Source organism: Balaenoptera ricei, chromosome 5 (assembly GCF_028023285.1).
Source record: "Balaenoptera ricei isolate mBalRic1 chromosome 5, mBalRic1.hap2, whole genome shotgun sequence".
In the NCBI taxonomy this organism is placed as follows: Eukaryota; Metazoa; Chordata; class Mammalia; order Artiodactyla; family Balaenopteridae; genus Balaenoptera; species Balaenoptera ricei.
This window is the reverse complement of record NC_082643.1, coordinates 98273094-98294541: the sequence shown is the minus strand read 5'-3', so window position 1 is coordinate 98294541 and position 21448 is coordinate 98273094. Positions and strand designations below refer to the sequence as shown.

Genomic DNA, 21448 nt, shown 5'->3' with positions numbered 1-21448 from the left:
ACAGAATCACAGAAGCCCACAAATGAATACGTGGACAGCCCAGTCCCCTAGCAGACAGACATCCTCTTTATAGGACCACAGCTAAGAAACAAGCCATTTGGTCCTGGAATCCCTCCAGAAACGTCTCCCCATAGTTTCCCAGATTCTTCCCCAAGTTCCCCCTCCCCCATCCCACAAACCTAATACAGTCTCTCTTCCACACCGACCTTATAATGACTTGAAAGACAGAACTACAAATAATAAAATTAAATGTGTAAGCTATTTTTTAACAAGGAGGGAGGGAGGGACGGATAGAAGAAAGGAAAGAAAACAAGAAAGACAGAAGCAAGAGAGACCCATCCCATCAGCCAAGCAACCATTCTGGAAAGCCCAGGATAATCCAAAACCTAAACAGGTATCTTCAGGGCCTCTGGTGAATTTCAGAAGCCAAGGTGACGGCACACACGCGCCCCTGGTGTAGAGTGACTCTAGGACACATGTGAACTCTCAGCCGTGGGGCAGAGATGGGGGAGACTTACGGGAGCACGGCGATGGCAGCAGACCCAGACGGCATGCCGCTGTCCTTCCCGGCCAGGCTCTGGCAAAGCTGGTGAACCGCACCCTTGGCCATGCCATAGCCAATCATCCCTGGGAAATAAGGAGAAAACATTTCAGTGACCACTGGCCGCCACTGGTATGTCCAAAGAACACCACACCAAGGTCCAGAGGAGGCCGGGAAAAGAGAACCAGGGACGTCCATGGAGAGAAAGTGGAAGGGACGTAACCTTCTATTTGCCTGGCACTTAACATTTATCACAGAAGCCATGAGGTTAATGCTATTTTTATTGCTAAGGAAACGGAGGCTCGGACAGGGTGAGTAATATGCCCAGGCTCACACACAGACTCGCACCGAGGCCAATGGAGAGGTTAAAAGCCACGCGAGTTCTGAACCCTTGTATCGACAACTGCTTGTGAGCAGCCTGCACACACCCACCCTGGGTGCCCAATGGGTCAGCAAAACCGAGCAGTCATTTGAAGCGCAGGCTTTAGAGTCAGGCTGCGCAGGTTCAAAGCCCAGCTCTTCCACTTACCACTAAAGAAATCCAGGCGGGTTCTCAAAAACCTTTCTAATCCTCAGTTATCCCATCTGTAAAATGGGGATAAAGTACTTAATTCTAGGCTCAGGACAGGGTAGGACTTCCATAAGTGTTTCCCATCAAATTAATAGAAGTGCTATGCCCCGGAGTCCAACTCCTTGTTTAAAGCATACCATCTGGGGAAATTCCTTAGCGGTCCAGGGTTAGGACTCCACGCTACCACTGCGTGGGGCACAAGTTCGATCCCTGGTCCAGGAACTAAGATCCCACAAGCCACGCAGCACAGCCAAAAAATAAAGTATACCATTTGAGCAACTGTGACATATGGGCATACTAGCTACCTATTAGCCTTCCTTTCCTCCCACCAGTCAGCAAATGCTTGCTGACAGAAGTAAGGCATGCCTTTTTTTATTGAAGTAGTTGATTTACAATGTGTTAATTTCTGCTGTGCAGCAAAGTAATTCAGTTATACATCTATATACATTCTTTTTTTAATATTCTCTTCCATTATGGTTTATTACAGGATGTTGAATATAGTTCTCTGTGCTTCACAGTAGGACCTTGCTGTTTATCCAGTCTATATATTGAATACAATAGCTTATTAGGACAGGGTTCCGTATGACTCCCCCAGACACATGGCAAACGAGGTCTCTCTCCTCTCCAAAGTTCCCCACAGCACCCAGCTGTAGGTGCACTAAATGCAGCTATCACAGTAACAAAGAATGGTTAATTGCTGTCAACACCCCTCCACCTTCGGAAAACCACTACTTCCAAAGGTCAGCAGCGCCCTTAAAAACCCCAGCAGGCATGCTGTTTAAAGAATAACAACTGAGGAGGCATCAGAGGTCCAGGGGGAGGTGGGGCTCACAGCCCAGCCAAGAAACCAATCACTGAACAGCTTCCACAGTAACCTCAAATTGCAAAAGAGGGTCAAGGTTTCAAAAAGTTATTTAGAAGTACAAGAAGAATATTTCACCAAACCTGGCTTCTCTGTTTAATTAGGGCCAGGAGGCCAACAATGGCAGGAAGATCTAACAGTAATTAAAATAAACCGGTGCATGAATCTCATTCGTTCAGCCCCTGTCCCCAGCAAACTCCTGGGACTCTCTCTTCATTCCACTCAAACAGCATGAAAGCAGGGAATGAGATGTAGAAAGAAACAAGCAGCCAGCAGCCCTAATGGTTTAATTCCACAGAATTCTACACAATGCGGGTAAGGGCATCATTGGCAAGATATGGAAAAAAATGCATTTCATTAAGAAGATAAAAACTGTCTCTCCAATTACAAAATGATCAGTGTAGTCCCTAAGGACTGATTTCCAAACATAAAACAGATCCTTAAATGGTAAACAAAAGTGATCACCATCACTTCGATACAGTTTATGCTCCAGTGGACAGTCTACAAATACAACCTTGGAAATAGGAGGGTGAGGGTTTTCTCAGTATCTTCCCAAGTGAAAAACTTTCTATTTTTGAACAAGTCTTCTTGGGTTTGAAGGACTCTTAAGCCTGTTCATCACCTGCTTTCACAGATTTCCCCAGATTTTTCTGGGGTCCGAATCAGTTAAAAGATTTCATGACTCAAATTTAACAACATCTAACTAATGAGCTGAAAGATGAACAAATTTATTAACATCTGAAGCAAGAGTAACTGAGCAAAAGTAAGCCTGGAGTAAATAATAATAATAGTTCACATTTATTACTGATTCTAATACCTTTTCTAAACCATTTACATCCATTAAGATGTTTACAAGTCACAACTACCATATAAAGGACGTATTACTATTTACCTTCATTTTACAGATGACAAAACTGAGGTTCAGAGAGGTTAAGTAACTTGCCAAATATCGCACAGCAACTAAATGGCAAAACCACAATACAAAACCAACCCGTGTAGTTCCAGATCCCATAGTCTTAATCAGTATCTGAAACTATAAGCAAAGAATGATATTTACAAGCCAAAGGCAAGTAGAAGACTGTTTTGCCCTTCAGAAAAATTAGTCTTTCAGTCCTAGGGTTTTTTTCAATGTCAAGCTATTACTCATTTCTCTATTTACTTTCTAGTACCTCTGCTCTATGTCACCTTTAATAAAAATCAGATCTTAACCAAACTAGCATCTAACATATGCACAGCTTTAATCATTGCAATAGCCATGGACTTGTAAGATCACATGCTCTGAGAAACATGAGAAAATGAGTGGCAAGAAATTATTAATTTGTAAGAGCCTCACAGTTAAGTTAGTTACATTAAAATCGAAAAAGGTGCTCAAGGTTTCTACCACTTACTAAAGAGATCCCAAAAAAGCTCCCCCCCCCTTTTTTTAAGAAGAGTTCAATGTAGGTAGTCGAGATAAAGACAGTTTCTGCCTCCCTGTGCTAACTCCCTGACCCCCTGCTTAAATTCTTTTAGCCCGATCCCAAAGGGAGAGTGATGGGTTGAATTGTGCCTCCCAGCCAAATTCAGATATTGAAGTCCTAACCCCCATACCTCAGAATGTGACTGTATTTGGAGACGGAAGTTAATTAAGTTAAAATGAGGTCATTAGGGTGGGCCCTAATCCAATATGACTGGTATACTTCTAAGAAGAGGCAATTTGGACACAGACAAACACAGAGGGAGGACAAAGACACAGGGAGAAGACAGCCATCCACAAGCCAAGGAGAGAGGCCTCAGAAGAAAGCAACCCTCCTGACACCTTGATCTTGAACTTGTAGCCTCCAGAACTGTGAGAAAATACTTATGCCACCCAGTCTGTGGTACTTTGTTATGGCAACCCTAGCAAGCTAACACAGGGCGTACAAAATGCAAAGGGAACTTGGATCTGCATGATGTAACAAAAAAGCACAGAATTTAAAAATGATCAGGGTTTCAATTCAATGTACGTTTGCAACTTATTTTTTGCATAACCCAGACAAATTACTTACCCTCTCTAAGTTTTAGTTTCCTTATCTGTAAAATGAAAAAGATAATAATGACCTCTACCCCAGGATTAAATGAGAATATATAATAAGACTTACCATGTGCTGGGCACTTTGTACATATTAATACCTCTAACACCTTATAACTACTCTTCAAGGTAGATATTACTGTCACTATATTACAATTAAGGAAACTACAGCAGAAATGTCATCAAAGAGAACAAATGATTTGTTCTAGGCCACACAGCTACGGTGAAGAATCTACCTCAGCGTCTCTCGCTCTACAGCTCACACTATCCTTGGGACACATGAACACAATGTGACTATTACCTAGCTGATAGCTACTGCAACACCATTCATTCCCTGGGTGCATCACAGATAAATAAACAAGATGAGGGGCTGCCAGATTACAGCGGTCCTTCACCACCGCGAACATGAGGACAATGCAAATGAAAAGATCAGGAGTTTTTCCCCTAAAAAAATCTGGGCCTAAAAGGAAGCAAAATCCATCAAACTGTAAAGCACCTGAGACGGTAAAGGGCTTTAAGAGTCCTCATCTCACAGAAGTGTCCAGCAACCCCAGCGAGCAAGTGTCAGCATTCCCATTTCACAGACAGGGAAATGGAGGCTCACCCGGAGTCCCATCCAGGGCGGCCTTGGCCCCTGCCAAGGTCAGGAGGCCTCCTTCCTTGAGGTGCTTGGTGGCCAGGTGGCTGGAGATGGTCGACGTCCACATGCTCTGCTTCCACATCAGGTCACAGTTTTTAAAGAGAGCTGAGCAAAGAAACACATGAGGTGAGCATTCACAGGGAAGAAAATGACAGGTGAGCTCGACTCACGGCGCCCGACACTCCAGGAAGCCCTCACGGCCACTCTGTGTCTGCAAGGAGATCTAATACAAACAGCCCAGGGCTTGCGGTCAGAGACACGGGTTCGAATCCAGGCCACATGATCACCTGAGTCTCAACTTCCTCACCTGTAAACTGGTAAACGTCAGCCAATAAATGAGGACTGTTGACAAATATGCAGGACTGGCTTGAATTCAAACATTGCCCTACTTTATAAAGGGCATTAGATCTATAATTAGAACCTATATATCTAAGTCAGGTTTCATCTGTGATAAAAAGCTCAGGGATTATTACCATCTGGACATAAAGAGGGCTTTTATGCAGCTACATTGAAACAATGTAGAAACAATGCTGATTTCATTTTTTATGGCTGAAAGTTTAATGCCAGCTTTAAAGACTCTTTTAAAAAAAGCTGAAATAACAACCATTCTGCAGTTGCTTTAACCCTCTGGCCTTCCAGAGACGTGAAGAGGAATAAGTGGTAAGGAGTGTCACATCACCAGCTGAACAGTTGTCCCCTTCCTCCCTCACAGGACACACAGAACCCAGTGAAGCTGCACCCATGACCCAGAAAGAGAGCCCTCTTGATACAGGAGGAGGGGTCTTCAGTAGGTGACAACCAAGGTACTGCATTTCCCTGCTAAAAAGAACTACAAAAAAAAAATGGACGGACCCACATTTATCACTTCTTGTTACCAAAATACACAAAAGGCCATCAGGGTGTTTTGCCAACCTGATCACCACACAAAATACCAATTTCAAATTTAAGTGTGGTTCACAGAAAATCAACTCCTTTTTAAATGGCTTTGGCTGATAAATGTAGAAGGAATGACAGAATTAGAAAACTACCATTTTCCAATCCCCAGTGGGATGACTGACTCAGGTAGAGATTACCAATGGATGCTTATAACCATTAGGTTTTGGGAATTTGGGGTTCTCAAGGTGTTTGGGAACAGGATATTCATACACGATGACAAAGTACCATCCCATAGCTCACTTACAATTGCAAACAGAAAAATGAAGCTTTATGATGGAAATCTATCAGCTTACCACCTTAACCAAGCATGAAATTTGGCACCACTCCAGATATAGAAGGCCACGTGACATGGTAAGCTCCCTATGTGATGCAGCATGAAGTCCACATCACTCAGGAAGCATTCTCACCTCAAAATATTTAACCTGAATCTAAGCCAGCCTCTAGACCTACCTTCCAGTTCACAGGAAATACCAGGGACAGAGGAACAAGGTAAATGATACCTTAAAGAAACAGTCTGACAAATTCAGTGTGGGGGACAGTCTATATGAAAACTGCCCTGGACCTGCCAAGTCTGTCACAGGCAAAAAAAAACATTCTAGATAAACAGACTAAAAACAACAATAAAATGCAGTACATAAACCCTGACTGGAACAAATTTAGAGAAAACAACTATGAAAGATATGGAATAAACTGAGGTAATCAGAACATGAGCTGATACTATTAATCTTATAGAATCACTGTTAATTTTCTTAGGTATGAGAATGGTGTTACGATAACGTGGGAGAATGGCTTCATCTTTGGAGGCGCATGTTGAAATATAGTGAAGTGTCAAATTACTTTCAAATGATCAAAAACAACAAAAAAATACACACACAGAGGACACACATGTAAGAAAGCAAGAGAATGCAAGTATAGCAAATGTTAACAAGTATTGAATCTAGACGGAGGACATAAGGGTGTGCGTTGAACTGTTCTTTCAACTTTCCTGTATATCTGAAAATGTTCATAATAAAAATGGAAAATATACTCAGCTTTAACAAAAGCTCAGTTTTGAGTCCTTTTGATCTTCAGAATGATTTCTCCATTCCATTCACATCCCCCAACTCCCAGTAACAAGCCCTGAAAGACTGGGGTAGAAACAATGCTGATTTCATTTTGTCTCTTTTTTAAACGTCAATCTCAAGGTCCCTCTGCCCTAACCCCCTTCTATGGGAAGTTTTTTCTTTATCTGTAAAACGGGGTGTTGATCTCTACCTCACAGCTACGGTAAAGCTTCTGGGAGACATACAGGAAAACATGTGACCTGACAGATAGTACAGACCCATCCACACGCACCTGGACAAAGAGAAGAGCAAAATGACTAACTCAGAAAAGGACTCACACTTGGACTTGGCATTGCCCCCAGCCCATCCTCCAGCCACACAAAGGATCGCGTCCACCTTCTCTGCACCCAAGAGCTTTCCAACCTCAGCGGTCACCTGAAATAAAAGGGTCAGGAAGATGCACAGTCAGGTAAACCTCAACAGGCTGACACCTTCACAGTCACCTCCATTTATTTTTCACTTCTTTTTAAGTCAGTTCACAGTACCTGGCAATTAATACTTTGAAAATAAGATGCAGGACCAATTTATAATGGACATTTGGATAGTGAAGCTCGACTACATTTCAGTGTGATTCTTATAAAGCAACCTAGTCTTCTTCTGAACATCTAAAGGTGGAGACATATGCATCCCTGGAATAAAACAATAAATAAAGTAGGAAAAGTTTTAAAAAAAAATCACCTAGGGCTTCACTGCCTACAGCTAGCCTTCTGGTATACTTCTTTGCCGACTTTCTTTGCAAATCACAGAATCATAATCTGAAATAATCAATTCTACTCTCCTTGGAATACAAGCATCCCATTAACTGCAACTCCAAGAAAAAAAAAGCCAAAGAGAAATTATTTTTTTTAAAAAGCAATAAAAAATAGTCAATGGCAGTGTCTCGGAGTAGAGGCAAGATGGCGGAAGAGTAAGACGCGGAGATCACCTTCCTTCCCACAGATACAGTAGAAATACATCTACACGTGGAACTGCTCCTACAGAACACCCACTGAACGCTGGCAGAAGACGTCAGACCTCCCAAAAGGCAAGAAAATCCCCACGTACTTGGGTAGGGTAAAAGAAAAAAGAAATAACAGAGACAAAAGAATAGGGACGGGACCTGCGCCAGTGGGAGGGAGCCGTGAAGGAGGAAAGGTTTCCAGGCACTAGGAAGCCCCTTTGCGGGCAGAGACTGCGGGTGGCAGAGGGGGGAAGCTTCGGAGCCGCGGAGGAGAGCGCAGCCACAGGGGTGCGGAGGGCAAAGCGGAAAGACTCCCGCACAGAGGCTCGGCGCCAACCAGCACTCACCAGCCCGAGAGGCTTGTCTGCTCACCCGCCGGGGCGGGCGGGGGCTGGGAGCTGAGGCTCGGGCTTTGGTTCTAGCCTGGAGGGAGTCCGGGAAAAAGTCTGCAGCTGCCGAAGAGGCAAGAGACTTTTTCTTGCCTCTTTGTTTCGCAGCGCGCAAGGAGAGGGGATTCAGAGCGCTGCCTAAACGAAATCCAGAGACGGGTGCGAGCCGCGGCTATCAGCGCGGATCCCACAGCAACAGGGGCGCAGAGGGAAAAACGGAGAGATTCCCGCACAGAGGCTCAGCGCCGAGCAGCGCTCACCAGCCCGAGAGGCTTGTCTGCTCACCCGCCGGGGCGGGCGGGGCTGGGAGCTGAGGCGCGGGCTTCGGTTGGATTGCAGGGAGAGGACTGGGGCTGGCGGCGTGAACACAGCCTGAAGGGGTTGGCGTGCCGCGGCGAGCCGGGAGGGAGCCGGAGAGGAGGTCTGCAGCCGCCGAAGACGCAAGAGACTTTTTCTTGCCTCTTTGTTTCCCGGTGCGCAAGGAGAGGGGATTCAGAGCGCCGCCTAGACGAATTCCAGAGGCGGGCGCGAGCCGCGGCTAACAGCGCGGACCCCAGAGACGGGCGCGAGCCTCGGCCATCAGCGCGGACCCCAGAGACTGGTAAGAGACGCTAAGGCTGCTGCTGCCGCCACCAAGAAGCCTGTGTGCGAGCACAGGTCACTCTCCACACCGCCCCTCCCGGGAGCCGGTGCAGCTCGCCACTGCCAGGCTCCCGTGATCCGGGGACAACTTCCCCGGGAGAACACACGGCACCTCAGGCTGCTGCAACGTCACGACGCCTCTGACGCCGCAGGCTCGCCCCGCCTCCACCGTACCGCTCTGAGTGAGCCAGAGCCCCCGAAGCAGCTGCTCCTTTAACCCCGTTCTGTCTGGGGAACGGACGCCCTCAGGCGACCTACACGCAGAGGCAGGTCCAAATCCAAAGCTGAACACTGGGAGCCGTACGAACAAAGAAGAGAAAGGGAAATCTCTCCCAGCAGCCTCAGAAGCAGCGGATTAAAGCTCCACAAACAACTTGATGTGCCTGCATCTGTTGAATACCTGAATAGACAACGAATCATCCCAAATTCAAAAGGTGGACTTTAGGAGCAGGATATATTAATTTCCCCTTTTCCTTTTTTTTTGTGAGTGTATATGTGTATGCTTCTGGGTGAGATTTTGTCTGAATAGCTTTGCTTTCACCATTAGACCTAGGGTTAGGTCCGTCCATTTTTTTTTTTTTTTTTTTTAATTAAAAAAAATTTTTTTTCCTAATATATGTTTTCTTAATAATTTTTTCCATACTTTCTATTTTTAGAAATTAAAAAAATTTTTAATAAGTTTTTTCATATTTTTTATTTTAAAAAATTAAAATTTTTTTTTCTTAATAAATTTTTTTCTTAAAAATTTTTTTCTTATTTTTTACTATAAAAATTAATGAATCTATTTTTAAAAGTTAAAAAAAATTTTTTTCTGAATACATTTACTCTTAATAATTTTTTTTCTTATTTTTTATTATAATAGCTTTATTTTATTTTATTTTATCCTCTTTCTTTCTTTCTATATTTTTCTCCCTTATATTCTGAGCTGTGTGGATGAAAGGCTCTTGGTGCTCCAGCCAGGCATCAGGGCTGTGCCTCTGAGGTGGGAGAGCCAACTTCAGGACACTGGTCCACAAGAGACCTACCAGCTCCACGTAATGCCAAACGGCAAAAATCTCTCAGAGATCTCCATCTCAACATCAAGACCCAGCTTCACTCAACGACCAGCAAGCTACAGTGCTGGACACCCTATGCCAAACAACTAGCAAGACAGGAACACAGCCCCATCCATTAGCAGGGAGGCTGCCTAAAATCATAAGGACACAGACACCCCAAAACACACCACCAGACGTGGACGTGCCCACCAGAAAGACAAGATTCAACCTCATCCACCAGAACACAGGCAATAGTCCCCTCCACCAGGAAGCCTACACAACCCACTGAACCAACCTTACCCACTGGGGACAGATACCAAAAACAACGGGAACTACGAACCTGCAGCCTGTGAAAAGGAGACCCCAAACACAGTAAGATAAGCAAAATGAGACGACAGAAAAACACACAGCAGATGAAGGAGCAGGGTCAAAACACACCAGACTTAACAAATGAAGAGGAAATAGGTAGTCTACCTGAAAAAGAATTCAGAATAATGATAGTAAGGATGATCCAAAATCTTGGAAATAGAATAGACAAAATGCAAGAAACATTTAACAAGGACGTAGAAGAACTAAAGAGGAACCAAGCAACGATGAAAAACACAATAAATGAAATTAAAAATACTCTAGATGGGATCAATAGCAGAATAACTGAGGCAGAAGAAAGGATAAGTGACCTGGAAGATAAAATGGTGGAAATAACTACTGCAGAGCAGGATAAAGAAAAAAGAATGAAAAGAACTGAGGACAGTCTCAGAGACCTCTGGGACAACATTAAACGCACCAACATTCGAATTATAGGGGTCCCAGAAGAAGAAGAGAAAAAGAAAGGGACTGAGAAAATATTTGAAGAGATTATAGTTGAAAACTTCCCTAATATGGGAAAGGAAATAGTTAATCAAGTCCAGGAAGCACAGAGAGTCCCATACAGGATAAACCCAAGGAGAAACACGCCAAGACACATATTAATCAAACTGTCAAAAATTAAATATAAAGAAAACATATTAAAAGCAGCAAGGGAAAAACAACAAATAACACACAAGGGAATCCCCATAAGGTTAACAGCTGATCTTTCAGCAGAAACTCTGCAAGCCAGAAGGGAGTGGCAGGATATACTTAAAGTGATGAAGGAGAAAAACCTACAACCAAGATTACTCTACCCAGCAAGGATCTCATTCAGTTGTGATGGAGAAATTAAAACCTTTACAGACAAGCAAAAGCTGAGAGAGTTCAGCACCACCAAACCAGCTTTACAACAAATGCTAAAGGAACTTCTCTAGGCAAGAAACACAAGAGAAGGAAAACACCTACAATAACAAACCCAAAACATTTAAGAAAATGGGAATAGGAACATACATATCGATAATTACCTTGAACGTAAATGGATTAAATGCTCCCACCAAAAGACACAGACTGGCTGAATGGATACAAAAACAAGACCCATATATATGCTGTCTACAAGAGACCCACTTCAGACCTAGAGACACATACAGACTGAAAGTGAGGGGATGGAAAAAGATATTCCATGCAAATGGAAATCAAAAGAAAGCTGGAGTAGCAATTCTCATATCAGACAAAATAGACTTTAAAATAAAGACTATTACAAGAGACAAAGAAGGACATTATATAATGATCAAGGGATCGATCCAAGAGGAAGGTATAACAATTGTAAATATTTATGCACCCAACATAGGAGCACCTCAATACATAAGGCAAATACTAACAGCCATAAAAGGGGAAATCGACAGCAACACAATCATAGTAGGGGACTTTAACACCCCACTTTCACCAATGGACAGATCATCCAAAATGAAAATAAATAAGGAAACACAAGCTTTAAATGATACATTAAACAAGATGGACTTAATTGATATTTATAGGACATTCCACCCAAAAACAACAGAATACACATTTTTCTCAAGTGCGCATGGAACATTCTCCAGGATAGATCATATCTTGGGTCACAAATCAAGCCTTGGTAAATTTAAGAAAATTGAAATCGTATCAAGTATCTTTTCCGACCACAACGCTATGAGACTAGATATCAATTACAGAAAAAGATCTGTAAAAAATACAAACACATGGAGGCTACACAATACACTACTTAATAACGAAGTGATCACTGAAGAAATCAAAGGGGAAATCAAAAAATACCTAGAAACAAATGACAATGGAGATACGACGACCCAAAACCTATGGGACGCAGCAAAAGCAGTGCTAAGAGGGAAGTTTATAGCAATACAAGCCTACCTCAAGAAACAGGAAACATCTCGAATAAACAACCTAACCTTGCACCTAAAGCAATTAGAGAAAGAAGAACAAAAAAACCCCAAAGCTAGCAGAAGGAAAGAAATCATAAAGATCAAATCAGAAATAAATGAAAAAGAAATGAAGGAAACAATAGCAAAAATCAATAAAACTAAAAGCTGGTTCTTTCAGAAGATAAACAAAATTGATAAACCATTAGCCAGACTCATCAAGAGAAAAAGGGAGAAGACTCAAATCAATAGAATTAGAAATGAAAAAGGAGAAGTAACCACTGACACTGCAGAAATACAAAAGATCATGAGAGATTACTACAAGCAACTCTACGCCAATAAAATGGACAACCTGGAAGAAATGGACAGATTCTTAGAAATGCATAAACTGCTGAGACTGCACCAGGAAGAAATAGAAAATATGAACAGACCAATCACAAGCACTGAAATTGAAACTGTGATTAAAAACCTTCCAACAAACAAAAGCCCAGGACCAGAAGGCTTCACAGGTGAATTCTATCAAACATTTAGAGAAGAGCTAACACCTATCCTTCTCAAACTCTTCCAAAATATTGCAGAGGGAGGAACACTCCCAAACTCATTCTACGAGGCCACCATCACCCTGATACCAAAACCAGACAAAGATGTCACAAAGAAAGAAAACTACAGGCCAATATCACTGATGAACATAGATGCAAAAATCCTCAACAAATTACTCGCAAACAGAATCCAACAGCACATTAAAAGGATCATACACCATGATCAAGTGGGGTTTATTCCAGGAATGCAAGGATTCTTCAGTATACGCAAATCAATCAACGTGATACACCATATTAACAAATTGAAGGAGAAAAACCATATGATCATCTCAATAGATGCAGAGAAAGCTTTCGACAAAATTCAACACCCATTTATGATAAAAGCCCTGCAGAAAGTAGGCATAGAGGGAACTTTCCTCAACATAATAAAGGCCATATATGACAAACCCACAGCCAACATTGTCCTCAATGGTGAAAAACTGAAACCATTTCCACTAAGATCAGGAACAAGACAAGGTTGCCCACTCTCACCACTGTCATTCAACATAGTTTTGGAAGTGTTAGCCACAGCAATCAGAGAAGACAAAGAAATAAAAGGAATCCAAATCGGAAAAGAAGAAGTAAAGCTGTCACTGTTTGCAGATGACATGATACTACATATAGAGAATCCTAAAGATGCTACCAGAAAACTCCTAGAGCTAATCAATGAATTTGGTAAAGTAGCAGGATACAAAATTAATGCACAAAAATCTCTTGCATTTCTATACACTAATGACGAAAAATCTGAAAGTGAAATTAAGAAAACACTCCCGTTTACCATTGCAACAAAAAGAATAAGATATCTAGGAATAAATCTACCTAAGGAGACAAAAGACCTGTATGCAGAAAATTATAAGACACTGATGAAAGAAATTAAAGATGATACAAATAGATGGAAAGATATACCATGTTCCTGGATTGGAAGAATCAACATCGTGAAAATGACTCTACTACCCAAAGCAATCTACAGATTCAATGCAATCCCTATCAAACTACCACTGGCATTTTTCACAGAACTAGAACAAAAAATTTCACAATTTGTATGGAAACACAAAAGACCCCGAATAGCCAAAGCAATCTTGAGAACGAAAAATGGAGCTGGGGGAATCAGGCTCCCTGACTTCAGACTATATTACAAAGCTACAGTAATCAAGACAGTTTGGTACTGGCACAAAAACAGAAATATAGATCAATGGAACAGGATAGAAAGCCCAGAGATAAACCCACACACATATGGTCACCTTATCTTTGATAAAGGAGGCAAGCATATACAGTGGAGAAAAGACAGCCTCTTCAATAAGTGGTGCTGGGAAAATTGGACAGATACATGTAAAAGTATGAAATTAGAACACTCCCTGACACCATGCACAAAAATAAACTCAAAATGGATTAAAGACCTAAGTGTAAGACCAGACACTATAAAACTCTTAGAGGAAAACATAGGCAGAACACTCTATGACATACATCACAGCAAGATTCTTTTTGACCCAGCTCCCAGAGAAATGGAAATAAGAACACAAATAAACAAATGGGACCTAATGAAACTTAAAAGCTTTTGCACAGCAAAGGAAACCATAAACAAGACCAAAAGACAACCATCAGAATGGGAGAAAATATTTGCAAATGAAGCAACTGACAAAGGATTAATCTCCAAGATTTACAAGCAGCTCATGCAGCTCAATAACAAAAAAACGAACAACCCAATCCAAAAATGGGCAGAAGACCTAAATAGACATTTCTCCAAAGAAGATATACAGATGGCCTACAGACACATGAAAGAATGCTCAACATCATTAATCATTAGAGAAATGCAAATCAAAACTACAATGAGATATCATCTCACACCGGTCAGAATGGCCATCATCAAAAAATCTAGAAACAATAAATGCTGGAGAGGATGTGGAGAAAAGGGAACTCTCTTGCACTGTTGGTGGGAATGTAAATTGATACAGCCACTATGGAGAACAGTATGGAGGTTCCTTAAAAAACTACAAATAGAACTACCATACGATCCAGCAATCCCACTACTGGGCATATACCCTGAGAAAACCATAGTTCAAAAAGAGTCATGTACCAAAATGTTCATTGCAGCTCTATTTACAATAGCCAGGACATGGAAGCAACCTAAATGTCCATCGACAGATGAATGGATAAAGAAGATGTGGCACATATATACAATGGAATATTACTCAGCCGTAAAAAGAAATGAAATGGAGGTATTTGTAATGAGGTGGATGGAGTTACAGTCTGTCATACAGAGTGAAGTAAGTCAGAAAGAGAAAAACAAATACAGTATGCTAACACATATATACGGAATCTAAGGAAAAAAAAAAAAGGCCATGAAGAACCTAGTGGCAAGACGGGAATAAAGACACAGACTTACTAGAGAATGGACTTGAGGATATGGGGAGGGGGTGGGGTGAGATGTGACAGTGTGAGAGAGTGTCATGGACATATATACACTACCAAATGTAAAATAGAGAGCTAATGGGAAGCAGCCGCATAGCACAGGGAGATCAGCTCAGTGCTTTGTGACCACCTAGAGGGGTGGGATAGGGAGGGTGGAAGGGAGACACAAGAGGGAGGAGATATGGGAACATATTGTATATGTATAACTGATTAACTTTGTTATAAAGCAGAAGCTAACACACCATTGTAAGGCAATTATACTTCAATAAAGATGTTTAAAAAAAAAAAATAGTCAATGGCAAAATGTTGGTAAATAATGAGTACATGGGGGTTCATTTTAATTCTCTATTTCTGTCTGATTAAAATGTTTCAAGTGTTGAAAACATACACATGTCCTTTTGTTACAATTTATTAAAACAAAAGTCTGACAAGACAGACAACCCTGGTCATTACCCATGACCCATTTCCATATTTTTCTGGAAGGCAGCTATGCTCACCACTATACCATATTTTTCTGGAATGGCTGAAAGGACCACAGCCTCTCAATAGCTTTGTTAAGATCAATCTTATTAAGACTTAACACAATGGTGTTAAGTGTAAATGGTGTAATTCTCCCAGCAGTAACATTTCAGTCTCTGACTGCTTTCCCTAACAATTTCCAAGCCTCAAATTACTTTTTCAAGGGACTTCCCTGGCGGTCCAGTGGTTAGGACTCCGCACTTTCACTACACAGGGCACGGGTTCAATCCCTGGAACTAAGATCCTGCAAACCATGAGACCCAACCAAAAGAAAAAAACAATTACTCTTCCAAAGAGACTGCTTTGGCAATGGAAACCAATCTTTCCTCTCCATACATTCTATACCTAAAGCTTTCATTTTAAGAAGATTCCTGAACATCCCTTGGCAAGTATCTCAACTAATCCTGACTTAGCTTTTGTTGACCTTTCTCCTGTTACCCTGGTTCCCTGGCTGTCCCTCCCTTGATTTCTAAGCCATACCCTGTTGCCAAGAGCCCAGATCCCAGCTGCAGGAAATTGGCTCATTTCCCCTGACCTCTGTACAGGCACACAACCTGTGCTCTCTACATTTTAGGGAATCATGGAGCCCGCAGCAACAATGCACCTGCTTGATTTGTTTTTCTACAACCTCTGTCTTTTATTTTTATAATAAAATTAAAACGAGGCATTTTAAAACTCCTTCCCCTTAAATTCTGCTTTCTGCCCAATAGTTTTCTAAAGATTTAGTACTTCTCTCACTTCTTCATCTTATCACTGTTATCATGAATTTCCAATCCAGGGGGCCAATTTTACGTGTATTAGGATTGAACTTCCTCTTCTGGAGCTTTAGAAACAAAAACTGGATGTCATGTTTTTGTCCAGAAATTCTTAGTTGAGTGACTGGGGGATGAGAGAGTCTCCTACAGGAGGGGTTAAAGATGTTAAAAGCTAAGCTTATAATAATGAAGGCATTTCCCAATCTTCATCGTAAAGATGCACTGTATAGTCAAGACACAGATGCGGACAACTTCACATTCAGAAAGGGATACAGACATCAGAAACCTGCAACTAAAGGAGCAGGAGAGACACTGATTACAGAGAACCACGTCTGGAGGAGTTGCTGCTATCCAAGCCCAGGTGCCTCCCTAGCATTTGGTTTTAGTTTTCATTACTTTATTCACATGAAGCTATTTTGCTGAGAATCAACTTAAGGTACAGTTAAGAGCACAGACATCAAAACCCCCACTGCCCAGGTTCAAATCCTAGCTCTGCCACCTACTAGCTTTGACCTTGAGCAAACACCAGGGACTTCTACGCCTCAGACTCCTCATTTCTAAAAGGAAGATAAAATAAGAAACTGTTTTACAGAGATTGAGTTAATGCAAATGCAAATACGGCACTTAGTATGGTGTCTAACACACAACGAAGCCACGTCAAGTTTTACTATTAGGTCCATTAAAGACAATAATATCATTAAGTATGGGAAACATTGGGAGCATATTATAAAAAGTAAGGACAACAAAAATCTACATTTTGGAATAAGTCAGCTGGGTTCTTATATTCTAAACCATGATGCTTTAGGAAGAGCAAATGAGCAGTTACAGTATAGTCATAATTTATTTGGGTTTTTGGGGGGATTTTTGCCGCACTGTACAGCATGCGGGATCTTAGTTCCCCAACCAGGGATCGAACCCATGCCCCCTGCAGTGGAAGCGCAGAGTCTTAACCACTGGACTGCCAGGGAAGTCCCAGGATTTTTTTTAAATTTTTAGATTTATACATGTATACGTTTGGAGAAATGGAGTGGAAGAAAATATAACAAAATATTAACTGCATCGTGAGAACAGAAATGATTTCCTTCTCCTTTTTGCTTTACTGTATTTTCTACATCATACATGCACTACTTTTAAAATTTTAAAAATTTGTTATAAGAAATAGCTGAGGGTTGGCATGAGAACCATATAAAGCACATCCTCATGCAGCTGGTGGGAACAGCTCTTTCAGAAAGGCAGAACCGCTTAAGAGCATCTCAGATATTTATACCAAGATATCCATCAAATTGTTAACAGTGCTTCCTTCTGGGAGGGGGGAGTGACACTATCACAGAGAGAAAGAGGGGTATTTCACAATTTACCTATATATTTGTATAGTTTTGTTTGACTTATTTTACAGTAAGCCTATAATTTTATAATTAGAAACAACCTGCTTTGTTAGTATTCTTGCTTTGAATGGGGGGAGCCCACTTTTTAGAATGTATGCTAAATAAATAATCAGAGATAGAGACGAAGAAGTTCACCACAGTATTCTTGATAATGGTAAAAAAAGAAAACCTTGCAAAAAACTTAAATGTATAATGAAGTGCAAACTAAACAAACTGTGACCAATCCACACAAAGAAAAATTACATGTCAACACAGGTTTTATTAAGTGATCTGAATAAGTATCTAAGTTAAAGGTTAAGTTTTAAAAACAAAGCTGACCATAACATATAAAATACGAATTCATCTCAACTTGTAAAACTAATAACATATAGTACGCATAGGAAAGACAAGAAAATGGGCCAAAATGTGAACTAACTAGTGAGCTAACTAGACATGAATTATGGGCTATTTATCTTTGTTTTTTTTTCATTTTTTCCAAATTTCCCTCCATGAGCACAAATGGCTTTCATAATTAGAGAAATAACACCTGAAAAAAAGGAAGAACATACAGCCGATGGAACCCTCTCCCCAGCGTTCCCCTACCACATGCACGGTAGAGTCTTCTCTAGACTTACCTGGTCAGCCTGCTCCGTAAACGAGTCTGTCATTTTAACCAGGACGCTGGCACTGGCCTCTTCATTCTCCACCACGTCGATGCTGGCGACCCACTGGATCAAGGAGAAAACAGCTTCGGTCAAGAGACAGTCAGTTGTTAAAGATCCATGCCCAGGACTCGGGGAGTGGAGGCACATAAGAGGCTTACATGAAAACCCCCTAGAGAAAGGATCTAGCAACCCACCTCTCGCACTCTTTGCAGGGCATCTGGCTTCAGCCAGTGTACCCCTTACTGAGCCCCAGGCTAGCCCATTCTGCCCCCAAAAACCTCTTCCTCTTCCACTCTCACCTCTTAAAGTCAAACCCTGATCATGCAGAGACCCCCTAGACCAGGGGTCTGCAAATCTTTTCTGTAAAGAGCCAGAGAGTAAATATTTTAGGCTTTGCTGACCATACAACCTCTGTTGCAACTACTCAACTCTGCTATTACAGCTGGAGAGCAGCCATAGACAACAGTAAATGAATCAATGAATGAGCATGGCTTCTGTGGCAATTAAACTTCAGATACTGAATTATGAATTTCATATAATGTTCACATGTCACAAAATATTACTCTTCTTTTGATTTCTTTTCAACCATTTAAAAATGGGGAACTATTTCCAGCTCTTGGGCTCTATGAAAAAAGGTGCCAGGCAGGATTCAACCCACGGAGAACTGGAGTTTTCCGACCACTGTCCCAGAGCATAAAGGGATGACTGCGGGTTCGGAAATCAGATCAGGCTTTGAATCCTGGTTCTGCCCTAGAGCGGCTTTCTCGCTCACCCGCTCTGCAGAGGTTCCTCACCTGTAAAATGGGGGTTGTCAACAATGAACGGTGTTAGTGTGAGAATTAAATGAAATGTAAGATTCTATAGCTGCTGGCACAGGTGACACATGGTTCTTACTCAGAAAGCTCTAAGGTCCGGGAGTCTGAAGGTCCCAGAGATAAGCATCTCCACCACAAGCTTTGAAGAACACAGCATCCTTTCAAAACACTCACTACTTCTGTGTCACAGCCATGGCGGATACTGAGACAAAGAAAAGGTTCTATCCCCGCCCTCCCGGAGCCCCCAGGAAGGAAGGCAGAGAAAGACAAGAGAGTCACAGGTAAATCAGCTCTGCAGATTCACCAAGTCAAAGGGCCAAAGTGCCCCCACCGGGAGGAAGCACAGCCCTTGTATCTATAATGTAGGTGGATACAGGAGCCCTGTATTAAAGTTACAGGAAAGAGTAAAGGAAACTAAGTATGTAGGAGCACAGTGCTTGGCCTTTGGCTGGCAGTCCTTAAATGTTCCCATTGTCACCACCATCCACGGCTGCAGACCTGGGAAGATACCCCAAGACAGGTAAATGGTGGGAAGGTGATGCATTTAGAATCCTTCGAAGCATATTCCTATACCAGACTGTGAGTAAGAAGAAAACCCTGGCACCCTTTCTCTCTGGTCCCAGCGCACCCTTGCTCAGGCTGCTGCTAAGTAAACACCCATGAAAGCTCCCCAGAGTGAGGTCCCTGAGTAAGAAACAGCTGAAGCAAGAAGAAACTGTGGGCGTGCGCGGAGCCCTGTGGCTGCTGGGGTCAGGATCCCTGACCCCGCCACAGGCTCGGCGACAACCTCGGCTCCTCCTTGCTGCTTTCTGGGCAGCGGCTACTGATTATGCAAAGTAGTAGAAGTAATCTTTGCAAAACAAAAGGCATTTGCGGGGCTTCAAAGTATCACATACAACGGAAGCAAATGGAACAAAGGTATATATCAATAATATATATGTATATATATCAATAATAGCTAACATTTAAATAGCTTTTACCACGAGTCAAGCAATTTACAATTTATGCGCAACGACGCCATTCATCTCATTTAATCTTCGTAACTCCCCTAAGGGATAAACACTATTATTATCCCCATTTTACGGATGGGGAAACTCAAGTTCGCTGACGTTAAGCAATCCATTCATGGTCATAGAGCTAATAACCCCAGGCAAGCAGTGTGATTCCAGATCCTTCCCTCTCATTACCTCTTCCTCCGTCTCTATTCTATCTCGAGTCATGCCAGACTTTCCGGGCCTGGAAGAGGCCGACAGAGCAGCCGCCGCGCGCCCCCGAACCTTTCTCCTTGGAGAGCAAAGGCCCTGCACCTCGGGCCCCGGGGTACGCACGCACTCGGAGACAGAACAGACGTGTAGACGTGTGCATACATGTGCAAGCACCCATGTCTGGGGGTGCTCGGGGGCCCCCAGCTTCCTTCCAGACCGCGCTCCGGCGCTGCACCGGCAGGTCCCTCTGGGCCCCAGTCACCACGGTGCCCGCCCGCAGCCCGCCGAATTACCCAGTTGCGGGCGCGGAACGCCTGCACGCATCGGGAGCCCAGCGCGCCCCTGCCGCCGTACACCAGCACCCGGCGCGTCTCGCCTGCTACCGCCGCCATCCCGTTCCTCCGGCTCGGCTTCCGCTGCTCCGAAAGCCCTGAGCACGAACGTGGCGCTCCGCCCCGGCCGCCTACGCCGCCAAGAGGGACCGCGCGTCGGCCGCGCCCGGAGACGAGCCCGCTGCCGCCGCCTAGCGCGCGGCCACCCTCGGCGAGCACGGCCGCGCCCCCTCACCCCCCGCCCGCTGCCCCGCCCCAGCCCCAAATAAACACCCACGCACGGCGAGAAGTGATCTCCAAGTGCCATTTCATTTTAGTTTACTCAACAAGCCTATGACAAGTTAGGAAACTGAAACAGGAGAGTCTCAGCCACTTGCCCAGAAGAGTAGGAATCTGAACCCAAGTCTTTAACAGGGTTCTGCCTAACCACACCTCCATTCAGCCGGGAGGAGCATGGGCTTGGTGAAGATCCGTCGATTCCCGCAGAATTTTTCGAAAGATAACTGCTTAACCCCTAAAACACCAAAAGTTGACATAGGTCCATCATTTGGGGCAAAGACAGGTTGCAAAGGTATTACACATGGCCTGCGTTCTCAAAGCGTGCTTCATGTTACAATAAGGATAACGAATGTTATTGGTCACTTACTAATGTGCCAAGCGCTCTCCTAAGCCTTTTATAGGTATTTTGTTGTTCATTACCAGAAGAACATTTGCTATGTCAAGGTTATTGTGATGAAGACAGCTGTTACATTTCAAAGACCTGATCTCCAGCCCCAACCCTGACATCCAGTTTTCTCAGGAGAGAAATGTCTGGAATAGCACATCCCCTGCCTACCACAA

At 42.9% G+C, this 21448-nt stretch overlaps 1 protein-coding gene across 3 annotated transcripts in view; it reads right to left on the bottom strand.

Annotated features, from left to right (window-relative positions):
- QDPR (quinoid dihydropteridine reductase) overlaps positions 1–20746 on the bottom strand; it is a 57360-nt gene extending 36614 nt beyond the window's left edge. For 2 of the 3 annotated variants that reach the window (XR_009503336.1, XR_009503337.1), the window contains exons 1-5: positions 20570–20746; positions 18227–18319; positions 6982–7078; positions 4629–4769; positions 519–627 (exon numbers count right to left, since the gene is read on the bottom strand). Coding sequence is in view for 1 of the 3 variants with exons in the window: in XM_059923290.1 (XP_059779273.1) it covers positions 519–627; positions 4629–4769; positions 6982–7078; positions 18227–18319; positions 20570–20668 (539 nt within the window). In the remaining 2 variants the exon portion in view is untranslated. The remainder of the gene's footprint in view (positions 1–518; positions 628–4628; positions 4770–6981; positions 7079–18226; positions 18320–20569) is intronic. The other variant, XM_059923290.1, reaches the window with a different exon arrangement.
- Between the last annotated feature and the right edge of the window lie 702 nt (positions 20747–21448).